Source organism: Babylonia areolata, chromosome 10 (genome assembly GCF_041734735.1).
Source record: "Babylonia areolata isolate BAREFJ2019XMU chromosome 10, ASM4173473v1, whole genome shotgun sequence".
Taxonomy (NCBI): Eukaryota; Metazoa; Mollusca; class Gastropoda; order Neogastropoda; family Buccinidae; genus Babylonia; species Babylonia areolata.
The window spans coordinates 12314034-12329680 of record NC_134885.1 but is presented as its reverse complement, the minus strand read 5'-3'; the positions used below and the strand labels follow the sequence as shown (position 1 = coordinate 12329680).

The window sequence follows — 15647 nt, the reverse complement described above, 5'->3', positions numbered from 1 at the left end:
GCAACAACAGCAACACCAAACAACAACAACACCACCACCACCACCACCACCAACAGCAATAAAAACACTCACCGGGCTCCGTCTCCGTGGAGGTCCGGAAGGGGCTGACCTTGACCCTGGACATGCTCCGGGCGTTGACGAACTGGCAGTGGTCCTCGCCCATGCCTGAGTCGTCGCCGATGTTCTTGAAGGTGTCCACCAGGCTCTGGCCCAGGAAGATCTTGTAGCGGTTCTTCGTGCACAGGACTACGCCCACCAGTCTCCCAGTCTTGAATCCGGACTTCCGGATGTACTGGTCCCCGAAGCAGTCGGTCCGGGTCTTCATGTAGTCGAAGTCGTAAGGGACCCAGTCGTCCAGCACGTTGAGTTTGACCTCGATCTGGAGGTGCTGCATCTTGGTGGTGGTCTGCTCCATGGTCTTGGACAGCTGGTTCTGGCCCGTCATGACGTTGTTGAAGTTCTTCTGCAGGTTCCGCGTCTTGTGCTTGAGCTCGCCCACGTCCTCGCTCAGCCTGTTGAGGTCGCGCTCCGCCTTGGACGTCTTGGACTTGAGCTGCCGCTCGAAGCTGGACAGGTCGATCTGCTGCAGGAGGCTGTTGTCTTCCATCACCTGGGGAGGGGCAGACACCACATGGAAATGAAGGAAGGAAGAAAGGAAGGGAGGGAGGGAGGGAGGAATAAACGATGGTTTATTCAGAGGATGGTTCGTCAGTTACTGATTTCTTCTTCAGACAAGACAATGAAGGAAAGAATGAATGAATGAACGAAAGAACGAAGGTTGGTTCAGAGGAAGGTTCGTCAGTTATTGATTCAAAGGATGGGGGGTGGGGTGAGGGGCAGACACCACATGGAATGAATGAATGGACGAAAAAACAAAGGTTGATTCAGAGGATGGAGGGGAATGCGGGTGGGGTGTGTGTGTGTGTGGGGGTGTGGGGGGGGGGGGGGGAGGGGGGAGTTAGGTGGGGAGGAGGGGTCAGACACCACCACATGGATTGAAGGAAGGCAAGGAATAAACGAAGGTTGATTTAGAAGATGGTTCGTCAGTTAGTGGCTTCTTCAGTGCAAAGGGGTGAATTAATAAACTGTATTGTATTGTATTGTATTGTATTACTCTTATTTTTTTTTTAAAATTCTGTGTGAAATTCAGTCTGTTCTTCCCGGGGAGAGGGCACCGATACAGTGCAGCCCCATCCACATTTTTTTCTCTCTCTTTTGTCTGCCTTCATGTGCATTTGTTTTCCTATCAGAGTGGACTATTCTGCAGAATTTTGTCAGGAATAAATAAATGTATATTGATTCAGAGGATGGTTCGTCAGCTGTTGATTTTCTTATGCTGCAACTTCTACAGTCATGTACGTGCACCAGGCTGAATAAATACATTTTTATAATAGATAAATAAATAAATGTAGATTGATTCAGAGGATGGTTCGTCAGCTGTTTATTTTCTTATTCCGTGCACAGTGCTGCAACTTGTACAGTCTTGTACTGATGGTCTCTTCGGTCAGGACGTCCGTCACAAGCACTGCCTCAGTAAAAATTAGCAAGCGTGTTCCGTTTCCACAGGGGACGATGCCTGCGGAGTAGGTCTTCATTTTACACGCACGCACGCGTGCGTACACACACACACACACTTTACCGCTCCAGCCCGGGCTCCAGCATGGTTTAGGTTTCTGCAAACTACGCTGTACACAGCCAACAACACTCAGCCGGTGGATCAGTGGAAGAAAAACCTGCGCAATCTTTAGCAGTTTTAAACGGCCTTAGTGTGATGTGGATGAATGGGAGGAAGACCCCTCTATCACACCAGTGGAATGCGATGTCTTTACGGTTCGCGGGGTGAACAACCTTTGCTCACGTCAGAGAAGTGATTTAAGAGACAGCTGTTGACATAATCGTGGCCGAGAAGCTCTTGAGCCCCGCGAGAAGTGTTATACCATCACACAGTGTTTCTATTCATTCCTTGCTAATCTGTCTGTCTGTTCGTCTGTCCGTATTTTCAGGCGTCTGTTCGTTAGCGTGCGAGCTGGTCTTTTTGTATGTTTTGTCAGTCAGCCAGTCTGTCTTGCCTGTATGTCTGTCTTCCGTCAGACACGATCTTCGACATTCGTGATGCCTTCATAAGTCATCTCGCGTACGCGCAGGCGTTCATACACACTCATGCATGTACGCACGCACGCACACACACACTCTCTCTCTCTTTACAGATGAGAAATTCCTATGTGGACCCCATCCCAGCTGAGTGGTGTAATTGACTGACTGTCCTGCAGTCGTTGCTTGATCTTAGCAATCACACACCCACACACATACACACACACACACACACACACACACACACACACACACACACATACCACCACCACCACCACCACTCCCACACGCACGCGCACACACACGTACACACCCCCTCACTCATACACAAACCCCAACCCCCACAACCTCCTCCCCCACGTACACAGACAACACAGCCACACAGACACACACATACAACACAACACAACACACACACACACACACACACACACACACACACACACACACACCCACACACACACACACACACACACAAACTCTCTCTCTCTCTCTCTCTCTCTCTGTCCCTTTACAGATGAGAAACAGAGAACAAGAAATTCTCATGCAGACCCCATCTCAGCTGAGTGGTGTAATTGACTGACTGTCCTGCAGTCGTTGCTTGATCTTAGCAATCACACACACACACACACACACACACACACACACACACACACACACACACACCACCACCACCACCACCACCACCACTCCCACACGCACGCGCGCACACACACGTACACACCCCCTCACTCATACACAAATCCCAACCCCCACAACCTCCTCCCCCACGTACACAGACAACACAGACACACACACATACACACACACACGCACGCACACACGCACGCACAACCCCCTCCACCCATACCTCCTTACCCACACCCACACCCACACAAACACACACAACCACACACACACACACACCAATCCCCACCTCCCCACCCACACCCATCAACCCAACCCATCCCCCCCCCCTTCCCCCCCCCCCCCCCTACACACACACAAGACCACCGACCTGAACCCGCTGCTCCATCTTGTCCACCTGCCTGTTGGCGGAGGCGTTGAGCTGGAGAGCGAGCTGGTCGGCGTGCTGGGTGACGTTGTGGAAGAGGTCCGCGTGGAGGGCCCTCAGGAGCGTCACCTCTTTGCCCAGGCGCTCCTTCACGTCGCGGTACTCCAGCTTGGTCTCGTTGCGGTAGTGCTCCAGCGACTGCTTGTAGATGTCCGTGAGGCGTTCCATCTTCCGCACCTGAGTTGGGGGTCATCCAGCGTTTCGTTATCGGCTTTATCCTTTCAGTGTTTGTTAGGATGAGTGTCTTCGTCGTCGTCGTTGTTGTTGTTGTTGTTGTCGTAACTATCTCCACGAGTCGTCGCCGTCGTCATAATCATCATCGTCGTCATTATCATCACCATCACCACTTCATCATCACCATCACCACAAGCGGCATCACCGTCATCTTTATAATCGTAATCATCATCGTCGTCATCATCACCATCACAACATTATCATCATCAGTACTATCATCATCATCATCGTCATCGCGGATTCATCACCTTCACAACATTATCATCATCATTACTATCCACATCATCATCATCGCGCATTCATCACCATCACAACATTATCATCACCATTACTATCATCATTATCATCATCATCGTGTATTTCACTACCCATTACCTGCATCAAAGTTTCCGTCATCATGACCATTATTTTATGAACGTGCAGGAAATAAAGGAACCCCGCCCCCTCTTCCCCCAAAGAAAAACCCTTCCTTGTGAACCCCTGAATGTCTGTGAACTGGTGGTACGGCAGTCACATAAGGCGGAGAGATATGTGTCTCATCACATTGGGCAGGATAAGTTAACGCTCAGCAAACTCAACGCTGCTAAGATCACTCAGTACAACCCAGCCATGCTTCACCGGGGCAACCTTTAGGCCTGCACATACATACCTGTGCCACCGGGGCAGCCTACAGGCTTACTGTTCACACACACCTTCTTGCCCTGTTCCACCGGGGCTGTCTACAGGCCTACCGTACACACATTCATACCTGCTCCATCAGGACAGCCTACAGACTTGCACATACACACATTCTTGCCCTGCTCAGTCGGGGCAACCTTCAGGCCTGCACATACATCCCAGACTACAGGCTTACTATACACACGCACCTTCTTGCCCTGTTCCACTGGGGCAGCCTACAGTCCTACTCTTCACACATTCTTGCCCTGTTCTGACGATGCAACCTTTGGGCCTGCACGTACAAACCTTGTCCTGTTCCACCAAGGCAACCTATAGTCCTGTGCATTCATACCTGCTCCACCTGGACAGCCTGCAGACATGCACATACACACATTCTTGCCCTGCTCAGTCGGGGCAACCTTTAGGCCTGCACATACATACCTGTTCCACCAGGCCTACTGTTCACACATACCTTCTTGCCCTGTTCCACCAGGGGCAGCCTACAGGCCTACCGTACACACATACCTTCTTTCCCTGTTCGTCGATCAGCGTGGCCAGGAGGCGTGACCCGCCCTCCTGACTCATGTTCTTCTTCATCTCCATCACCGTGTCCTCCAGCTGCTCTGCACGGTCCGCCCGGCTGTACAGGGTCTGCAGGCCCTGGGAAACGGAGCTCATCTCCAGCTTCAGCCCGCTCACCACCTGCACGCCACACACAGCGTGGTCACCGCTCCGTCACAACAAACCGTTCACAGTGTCTGTACTTGCTAAAACAATGCACGCCATAGCACGTCACACAGTGTGGTCACCGCTCCGTCACAAGTCGTTCACAGTGTCTGTACTTGCTAAAACAATGCACGCCATAGCACGTCACACTGCGTGGTCACCGCTCCGTCACAACAAGTCGTTCACAGTGTCTGTACTTGCTAAAACAATGCACGCCATAGCACGTCACACTGCGTGGTCACCGCTCCGTCACAACAAGTCGTTCACAGTGTCTGTACTTGCTAGAGAGCCCAACACTCAGCTTATATCACAGACTGACATAAGTTTACAGTTTTACCAACAGCACTCAGCTTATATCACAGACTGACATAAGTTTACAGTTTTACCAACAGCAAAGTGAGAGCTGTATTATCAATGGTTTCTCCACTGCAGTGGGAGATCATTTACAGCGTTGTCTTTTGTGAAGGACCATGACTGTCAAACGTGGAGGCAAAATTGCACTGGCTCTTAGTGCTGAAGCCTTGGGGGGCTAGTTGGCCTTTGGGAACCATCCCAACGCCGACTGTACTAAAACCATCTTGGCCGAGAGAGTGAGGATGTAACTCTGGGCAAGACACTCTCCGCAATTATCAAATTCTGGCCCAGATAGTCGGGACAGCAGTTACCTCCTCTGCTGTTCTGATGGTCATTGTCGGACACGACTGACCATCACAATCATACGTGCTAAAACAACGTGCGGCAGGCAGGGCTTTCTGTTCAGTCAGAACAGTTCATTCACAGTATCTGAACTTCATCCAAGGAACTGTTGAGAGAGGGAAAAAACAAACAAACAAACAACAAACATTGCAGAATAAAATTGGGAAAAGCATTTGTTAGTAATAAGTTTGTTTGTATGCACGCACGCCTGATTGAAATTTCCAGTCCATCAGAGTAATGTTTCAGACAACATTAGGTATAGGTAATTTTTATTTTTTTTTTTAAATTGAATCTGTTTTTCCTGTTTGTTGTCGATTTTCATATTTTTCTTTCTTTCTTTCTTTCTTTCTTTCTTTCTTTCTTTATGTGTTTATTTATTTATTCATTTATTTGTTTGCGTCTTTATTTAGTTATTTATTTAATTATTTATGTATTTATTTCATCATAGGGCCCTTGATAAGGTTCATCACAAAAGGGGATTGTTTAGATTAATAAGAAAGAAAACGAAACAATAAGCGAGATAACGGAATTTGATTAAAACTTTTCCATTGTAGATACCAGACAGTTTGGCTGTGTATGGAGTCTTCTCCAAAAGTAGTGTTTAATGGGTGTCATACAAGGAATCGTTTTAGGCCCTTCATTTTTTCCCCCGCAATTCAATCATCAACAGTACCTCGGAGAATGTCGGTCCGTTTATCAATTTAATTAACTGGATTAGAAATGACAGCCATGGCATATACAACAGGAAAAGAAACACGCTTCTGACTGTAAAAAAAAAAAGAAAAGAGAAAAGAAAAAGGTGTGTGTGTGTGTGTGTGTGTGTGTGTGTGTGTGGAGAGAGAGAGAGAGAGAGAGAGAGATAGATATGCCGTGCACACCCACACCCTCACCCTCACCCCCGGAAAAAAAAATCTGCGTTCAGATTTGATTTTATAGTCTCAGTATTGTTGAAGTCGCTATAAAATATTGAGAGACCTTTAGGATGACATTGAAGTACCACTTTTTTCATGTTTGTGTGTGGAGGGGCGAGAGTAGGGGTGGGGAGGGGGGGGGGTATCCATCCCGCTGGTCTAAAAACAACAACAATACGTGATAAATATGAGTAAAAAAACAAAAATACTTGCATAGAAAGAAGAGCAAAAATGTAAGGTTAAGAATGAAAGTGAGCGCAGTGTAGAAGATGAAGATCAGTATCTGTATCGGTATCGGTATCAGTAGCTCAAGGAGGTGTCACTGCGTTCGGACAAATCCATATACGCTACACCACATCTGCCAAGCAGATGCCTGACCAGCAGCGTAACCCAACGCGCTTAGTCAGGCCTTGAGAAAAAAAGAAGAAGATAATAATGATGATCGTGATGATGATGATAGTAATAAATAAAATTAAAATAAAAAGACAATAATGATGATAAATAAGCAACCCTGTTAGAATACCAGCGGATCATGTGACCATGATGGGGAACATAAGCCAGATGTTGGGTACACAGTGTCTCCAGTGTATGTGTGTGTGATAGTCAGTCGTGTCCGACTGTGACCATCAGAATAGCGGAGGAGTCATCTGCTGTCCCAACTATCTGGGAATTTAATCATATAGTGGAGAGTATCTTCTTGCCCAGGTTACATCCCCACTCTCTCGGCCAAGAAAGTTTTAGGACAGTCGACGTTGGGGCAAACCCCCAAGGCTGCGGCACTAAGAGCCAGTGCAATGCAGTCCTTCACAAAAGACTTAAGTTGTAAATGACTTCCCACTGCCGTGGAGAAACCCTCCAGTCGAAGTGGTCAAATAAAAAGAAAGGCAGCGACAGACCTGCTACATTCTCTATTCTATACAGGTATCCGTATCAAACAATCGATAAAATCAATATTCCAAATGATATTACTCTTTCTTCTGCCTGCTCTGTTGCGTTGGAAGTGTGTTGTTTTAATGCTGTTGTCTGTCTTTCTCTGTTTCTCTTCTGTCTGTCTTGAGTGCATGTCTGTGTCTCACTGTTATCTCTCAGCGTCCCCCCCCCACCCAGTCCCCTGATCACAGTGTTCCTGGCAGTCCCCGCACCCCCCCCCCCCCCCCCCACAGTCCTTCACGCACTCGCACGCACGCACATACACGTACACATACGCACGTGCGCGCTCACACACATGTATTTGTATGTAGATAGGTAGATGGATAGATAGAAAGAATCACACACACACACACACACACACACACACACAGATATATATATATATACAGAGAGAGAGAGAGAGGTGCGTGCGTGCGCGCGCGCGCGCGCGTGTGTGTGTGTGTATGTGAGAGAGAGAGAGAGAGAAGACAAAATGATTTTAATGAATCGGGTCGCATGCCCATAATTCATGGGAAGACCAAAAGCCGTTGTTAACAACGAACATGAAATATGGATGGTATATATATGAATCTACGGCAAATGACATAACCCGTTGATAGTTTTCAGACAGACAGACAGACAGACGGGCTGAGACCGAGACCGAGACAGACGGACAGAGAGGGAGAGAACGAGAGAGACCGAGACAGACGGGCAGAGAGGGAGAGAACGAGAGAGACAGAGAGGGAGAGAACAAAAGAGCAAAAACATTATCTTGAGACAGAAACATAACAATAGTAAAAAAAAAAAACAAAAAAAAAAAAAAAAAACAAGAATTTGGCAAGGTGAAGAGAAGACGAAGACAGGTTACTAGTAGAGGGAGGAAGGAGGTTGTGTGTGTGTGTGTGTGTGTGTGTGCGTGTGTGTGTGTGTGTGGTGTTCTGATGAGAGGGGGTGGTGGGTGTTAGGGAAGGACGTGGGGGCAATGGGGGAGGGGTGCATGGAATCTTCTTCTTCTTCTTCGTTCGTTGGCTGCAACCCCCACGTTCACTCGTATGCACACGAGTGGGCTTTTACGTGTATGACCGTTTTTACCCCGCCATGTAGGCAGCCATACTCCGCTTTCGGGGGTGTGCATGCTGGGTATGTTCTTGTTTCCATAACCCACCGAACGCTGACATGGATTACAGGATCTTTAACGTGCGTATTTGATCTTCTGCTTGCATATACACACGAAGGGGGTTCAGGCACTAGCAGGTCTGCACATGTGTTGACCTGGGAGATCGTAAAAATCTCCACCCTTTACCCACCAGGCGCCGTCACTGTGATTGGAACCCGGGACCCTCAGATTGAAAGTCCAACGCTTTAACCACTCGGCTGTTGCGCCCGTCAGTGCATGGAATAATAACTGTTGCACTTGACGCTACACTAAGAGGCTGAAATGTGCTCCTGGCAGCAGCCTGGAAAGACATCATCATGAACGCAATGATCTGGCAAGGCACTCGACGGATGGAAACCACGTCACAGAACTGGCACCCGCGCCAGTACTACGATAGGTTATACCTACAGAGCTCTTCTCATATTAGTCTGCCTCAGAATTCCTTCCTCCCTTCCTCCCTTCCTGCCTTCCTGCCTGCCAGAGCACACACCGTATCTGTTTACGGTGTATATACGTGGCTTGTGGTTGATATATAAAAATGCTTGTGAGTGAGGAATAATAATTGTGGTTTTCAGTTTTGCGTCTTTACATTTTACTTGACGAAGAGAGAAAAAAACAAAAGACAACTCTCTGTCTCTGTCTCTGTTTGTCTGTCTGTCTCTCTCTCGGTGTGCGTGAGCGCGCGCGTGCGCCTGTGCATGTGTACGGGTGCTGTAACATAGCTCTTCTGTGTCTCACTGTCCCTCTGTGTGTGTGTGTCTCTCTCTCTCTGTCTCTTTCTCTCTTTCTCCCTAACTCCCTCCCCTCTCTCTCTCTCACTCTCTCAGTGTGCGTGAGCGCGCGCGTGCGCCTATGCATGTGTATGGGTGCTGTTTGACTTGCTGGATTTTACTGACATACTGCGTATAATATGATTTTCAACGAACATGGCCTCAGTTCATTATGGAGGTGCGCACTTATACATTATAACTGACTTGAGTACTTCAGTACTAGTCAGTGGTGGTGAGAGCAGTAGTATATTAGCTTCTGAAAGTGGATCAGCTGTTCGAGTTCAACTTTGAAGTATTGAGAGGGGCTCTCGGTGTTGGCATAACGAGTCAGATTAAATTAATAGTTGGAGTGTGCACTTCTACCACTCATTCAGTTAACAACACCATCGCGAAACGCTCATTGTTTATAATACAAGATCTACTTCCTTTCATCCACCTTAGCTTCTGTCTCTCTCTCTCTCTCTCTCTCTGTCTCTGTCTCTGTCTCTCTCTCTCTCTCTCTGTTTCTCTTTGTCTCTCTCTCTCTCTCTTTGTTTCTCTCTCTCTCTCTCTCTCTCTCTGTTTCTCTTTGTCTCTCTCTCCCTCTCTTTCTCTCTCTCATTTAAGCTCTTTATTTTCATCAGTGTGTGTGTTGCCTTTGCTTTGTCTTTTTTTCGTTTTTTTTCTGTCGCTTTTCTTTATTTCTGCCCTTGAGGGCTGGATGTAAAAAGCAGCTGTGTTTACTCCACTACTCTCGTGAAAAAAAAAATCGTTTCGTTTCGTTTCTATGTGTCTCTTTCTCTGTCTGTCTGTCTCTCTTTCTCGTAGCGACAGTACAGCAGGAATCCATGCCAAGAAAACAATACAGAAATCCATGCGCATTTCAAATGAGCCTTTAGTTTTTATCCTCCAACAAAGAGAAACTGAAACTGAAATACATCACAACATCTGTGTGAAGCGTTTCGGTTGGCTTGTGATAGTGAATAATTAGATTGTTGAAATGTTCCTGAAATGCACATCTACCGAGATGAGGTCACTTTTCAAAGTACACGATTCTGATCCGTAACATACACGGTCCAGGCCCCCATCAGAAACGGGCCGACTATGCTCCGAATAAGACGATTATTTGTGGGCCACTGAGCGCAAAAGGGAGCTCAGTGCTGTGGTCAGCCAGGATGGATTACCGTTCCTTGCCGGCTGTCTGAAACAAAGTCGGCTCCGGTCACTCTGTTTCAGCTTGGCTTCTTCCGCCACTCGCCTATCATCCTTTCGCTTCCTGCTTTTTATTTGGTGGGGGAGAGGTGGTGGTGGTGAGCGGGTGGGGGAGGGTAGGCGGGCGTGGGGTTTGGGGGGCGGGAGGGAGGGGGGTGGGGGGGTGGGGCGGAGGGTGCGCGAGGGGTGAGATGGAGGGAGCTGAAGAAACTTTCATTACTTCGTTGCTTTAGCCCCTACCCAGTCTTTTTTTTTTTTTTTTTTAATTTCAAATGATAATGATAATAATAATGGTTATTATTATTATTATTATTATTATTAATAAGCTGTTTGCTGCATATGTATGTGACCCCAGTTGGCGGACAAGCCAGGGACGTTTGAAAATGATTCGTTTGTGGTCCGTAGCTTCTCTCTCTCTCTCTCTCTGTCTCTCCCCTCACCCTCACCCCCCCCCCCCCCCAACACTCGCGCGCACGCACATATACTCATACACGCACGCACGCGCGCACACTCGCGGTTGGATGAGGCTGGAGGAGAGACGGAAAGATATATATATATATATATATATATATATATATATAGAGAGAGAGAGAGAGAGAGAGAGAGAGAGAGAGAGAGAGAGAGAGAGAGAGAGAGTGTTTTTATTGTCTATTCAGCAGTGAAGCTCTTCGGACAATGGGGGTATTTACAAACAATCGTGAGCGCGATTCAAGAATCTCTTGAGGGAGAGAGACAGAGACAGACAGACAGAGACAGAGACACACAGAGAGAGAGACAGAGACAGACAGACAGGTGGAAAGAAGTGCATGTGCCCTTCAGAGTCCCCGTCCAATCATTAAACTGGCGGGGATGTGTGCAGACAGACAGACACACAGACGGAGACACACACACACACACACACACACACAGATATGGAAGGAAGTGAATGTGTCCTACAAGAGTCCCCCGTTCAATCATAAAACTGTCGGGGATGTGTGCAGACAGACAGAGACGCAGAGAGAGAGAGAGAGAGAGAGACAGACAGACAGACAGACAGACAGACAGATGAAAGGAAGTGTATGTGCCCTATACTACAAAGCCCGTCAACACACACACACACACACACACACACACACACAGATATGGAAGGAAGTGAATGTGTCCTACAAGAGTCCCCCGTCCAATCATTAAACTGTCGGGGATGTGTGCAGACAGACAGACAGAGACGCAGAGAGAGAGAGAGAGACAGACAGACAGACAGACAGATGAAAGGAAGTGTATGTGCCCTATACTACAAAGCCCCCGTCCCATTATTAAACTGTCGGGGATGTGTGCAGACAGACAGACAGACAGACACAGAGAGACAGAGACAGACAGACAGACAGACAGAGAGATGGAAGGAAGTGTATTTCTCCTACAGAGTCCCCCGTCCAGTCATTAAACTGTCAGGGATGTGTGCAAACCGACAGACAGACAGACAGACAGACAGACACACACACACACACACACACACACACACACACAGAGACTGACTGACACAGACAGAGAGAAGGAAGGAAGTGTATGTGCCATACAAAAGTCTCAGTCCAATCATTAAACTGTCGGGGATGTGTGCAGACAGACAGACAAACAAAGAGAGAGAGAGACAGACAGACAGAGACATAGAGATAGAGAGACACAGAGAGAGAGAGAGACAGAGACAGACAGAGAGGGAGAGACAGACAGACAGACAGACAGATGGAAGGAAGTGCATGTGCCCTAGAGAGCCCCCGTCCCATCATTAAACAGTCGGGGATGTGTGCAGACAGTTCAGTCTCAGTCAGACGGGAAGTTCCGGGTACGTGGGTACCCGGCACTGTGGGTGGGGTGTGTTTTTGCTGAGGAGCAACAGTGAGCAGTTTGTGTACATGTTTATATATATATATATATATATATATATTTTATCAGTGTTCAGGCGGATTTCTCGCAGCAGAAAAAGCCGTTAAGATGGGGTCCACGACGTGGTGGAATCAACGTGAGTCAAAGCATGCACACGTACACACGCACGCACGCACGCGCGCGCGCGGACACACACACACACACACACACACGCACACATGGACATACATACATAAATTTGGGGTTGGCATAATGAACAGTTTTACAAAGAACAGTTCCTTGCTAATCATTTCAGAGAAATGTTTCTCACAGTTAACTGACAATATCACAAAGAAAGCGTACTCGAAAAAAAGAAAGAAAAAGAGAAAAAGAAAAGAAAAGAAGTTTAAAAGACAGATAGCAGCGAGGAGATAGTATACAACAATTCTCAGCGAGAGAATGCGACAGTTCCCAGCAAGAAAAGAGAGTATATAGCAATTTTCAAGAAGAGGAAATTCCCAACAGTCTTTAGCAAGAGAAGTGACTTTTCAACAGTCCTCAGCTAGACAAGAGAGTTTTCAACATACTTCTATGAGAGAAGGGAGTATACAACAGTTCTCAGCAAGAGAGAGTACACAACAGTTCTCAGCAAGAGAAGAGAGCATACAACAGTTCTCGGCGAGAGAAAAGAGTATACAACAGTCCAAGCAAAAGAAGGGAGTATACAACAATCCTAAGCAAAAGAAGGGAGTATACAACAGTCCTCATCGAGAGAAGGGAGTATACAACAGTTCTCGGCGAGAGAAAAGAGTATACAACAGTCCAAGCAAGAGAAGGGAGTATACAACAGTCCTAAGCAAAAGAAGGGAGTATACAACAGCCCTCATCGAGAGAAGGGAGTATACAACAGTCCTCATCGAGAGAAGAGAGTATACAACAGTCCTCAGCGAGAGAAAGGAGCATACAACAGTTCTCAGCAAAAGATGGGAGTATACAATAGTTCTCATCGAGAGAAGGGAGTATACAACAGCCCTCAGCGTGAGAAGGGAGTATACAACAGTCCTCATCGAGAGAAGGGAGTATACAACAGTTCTCAGCGAGAGAAGGGAGTATACAACAGTCCAAGCAAAAGAAGGGAGTATACAACAGTCCTAAACAAAAGAAGGGAGTATACAACAGTTCTCAGCGTGAGAAGGGAGTATACAACAGTCCTCAGCGAGAGAAGGGAGTATACAACAGTCCTCAGCGAGAGAAGGGAGTATACAATTCCAAACCCCACCCACGGAGCAAGAACCAAGAAAAAGAAGAAGGGGTACACGACTGACCTGACTGAGGTGCTTGATGTCTGCGGCCAGTCGCTGCTCCAGCTGACCGAACTTGACCTCCTGGTCGTGCAGCTTGGAGTCCACCATGCTGGTGTGTTTGCGGACGAGGTTGACGACCTCGTCCACCTGCTGCTGAAGGAGGGACTGCACCTCCGTCCTGAGCAGCTCCTGGATCCACTCCCCGGCACTCTGGTCGTGCACCATACTGTCCCTCCAGCCGGACAGGTTGCCCGGAACGACGCCCGGCCTTCCCCCGTCACCGCCTCCTCCTGCCCCTTCCTCTCTGGGCTCCGGCAGCTTGTTCACGTCCGCATTGTAACTCATGCGGGACTTGGCCGAGGCCGTGTCCTTGTTGCCGCCGCTGGACGAGGGCTCGGAGTCCGAGTCGGCGCCGGACAGCACGTGCTGGTTGTTGTCGGCGCCGTGGTCCGTGTCGTTGGCGAGGTGGGTGAAGGTGAGGGTGATGTTGTGGTCGGTGGCCGTGTCGTTGGCGTCTCCACTGGACGTGTCGTTGATGTCCAGGGGGCTGCTGTCGTGGTCGTTCTGTCCCGCCGCCGCCGGGCCGGGGAGCGGCGATGCCGTGGTGTCGGCGACTCCGGAATCTTGCGGTGATTGCGTGGGCGGGGCGGCGGTGCTGACGTTGACGCTGTTGAGGACGCTGTGCACGTGCTCCGCCAGCCTCTTGCCCGTCGTGTTCAGTCTGCTCCTGATGCCTTCCAGCTCGTTGAGCAGAACCATGTCGCTGTCCGCAGGCTGGGGGGTGGACTCCTGCTCCACGTCGTTCCCGCTGGGCTTACTGCTTGACCACTTGGGCGGCAGGTTGTTGGTGTGGAAGGAGTGGTCGGGACGCGGCACCATCTTCATGATCTGGTTGTAGGCCATCGCCTGGTCCCGCACGTAGCGACCCACGTAGTGCGTGTAGTTGTCGAACAGTTTCTTCACCTCGCTGTGCACGACTGTCTTCACCAGGATGGTAATGGCCTTCTCCTCCTCCTCACGGCTGCGGCCCAGAGGCACCATGCCCAGACCCATCCCTCGCCCGAGCGGCTTTTCTCCCAGGCCCGGGGGCTGAGTGGGCTTGGAGGAGGAAGCCACAGTGGTCCTGATCTTCCTCAGTTCTTCCTCCAGGCCCTGGATGCGCTTCTCCAGCAGTCTCTCGGGCGGGCTGTGGGCCTCGCTCTGGGCCAGGCGCTCGTTGAGTTCGTCCAGCCGGTGTCTGTGGAACTGGCGCTCCTTGGTCAGCTGCTCCTGCAGCTCCTGCACGTGCTGCTTGTACAGTGTCACCTTGGTTTCCATGGCGTTCAGGCGGCGCGTCACGCGCTCCTCCATGTCACAGGAGGACTTGACCTTATCCCGGGGCACCACGAAGCTGAGGATGCAGTTGTCCTCCATGCCGCGAAAGTCCATGGCTGCCGAGGGCAGCGTGGTGTGGACCAGGGTGAGCAGCGTGCTCACCACGCTGACGGTGAGCACCGACATGCTGCTCCTGGTCACGGCCATCCTGTCTCCACGGTCCGCTCCCGTGTCTGCTTCCTGTGGCAACAGTGGCGGCCAGCTGCCCGGGGGACAGGCATCGACACACTGCTGCCGATCAAGTCAGAAGGCTCTGCTCCTGCAGTTGGAACGGTTGTTTCACAAAGCAGGCTCCGTAGCCTGCCATCGTTACGCAGTAATAGATCTCTGGCTTGTTCCCTTTTTTTTCTCGGCACAGGAGACTCTTATGGTGGCTGTTGTGTTTACTTTCCAGCTAAACACAATCTCTTTCCTCTCCACCGTTCACTCGTTGACCGAGGACTACTTACACATGTCAACTTGGAATTGTTTACTTCCTGTTCACGAAGACCAGTGTTCCAAAACCGAATGTTTCACGTCGGTACAAGTCCTTCACTGTCGTGGATACTTACAGACGCAGATATTTTCTCTACTGGGAGAGAATCAGGATTCGTAGTGGGGGTAAAGGGAGGGGGTATCACAATAGAAGCCAACCAAACACAACAGTTTCACAGTACTTTTTTTTCTCAATGTAATCCAAAGCGGTAACTTCCCAGTCCGAACCAGACACAGCACAGTGGGCAGAAGTGACGGCAGAGG

At 49.1% G+C, this 15647-nt stretch overlaps 3 protein-coding genes across 3 annotated transcripts in view; 1 reads left to right on the top strand and 2 right to left on the bottom strand.

The window, feature by feature from the left end:
* LOC143286784 (uncharacterized) overlaps positions 1–15193 on the bottom strand; it is an 18613-nt gene extending 3420 nt beyond the window's left edge. The window contains exons 1-4 of the mRNA XM_076594566.1: positions 13557–15193; positions 4562–4738; positions 3089–3322; positions 73–610 (exon numbers count right to left, since the gene is read on the bottom strand). Coding sequence (XP_076450681.1) covers positions 73–610; positions 3089–3322; positions 4562–4738; positions 13557–15056 — 2449 coding nt within the window. The 5' untranslated portion in view covers positions 15057–15193. The remainder of the gene's footprint in view (positions 1–72; positions 611–3088; positions 3323–4561; positions 4739–13556) is intronic.
* The window catches only part of LOC143286786 (uncharacterized), a 289541-nt gene that overhangs the window by 80882 nt on the left and 193012 nt on the right, over positions 1–15647 (bottom strand). The gene's annotated exons all lie outside the window — the stretch shown is intronic.
* Positions 1–15647, top strand: part of LOC143286785 (lipoxygenase homology domain-containing protein 1-like) — a 175152-nt gene that overhangs the window by 41698 nt on the left and 117807 nt on the right.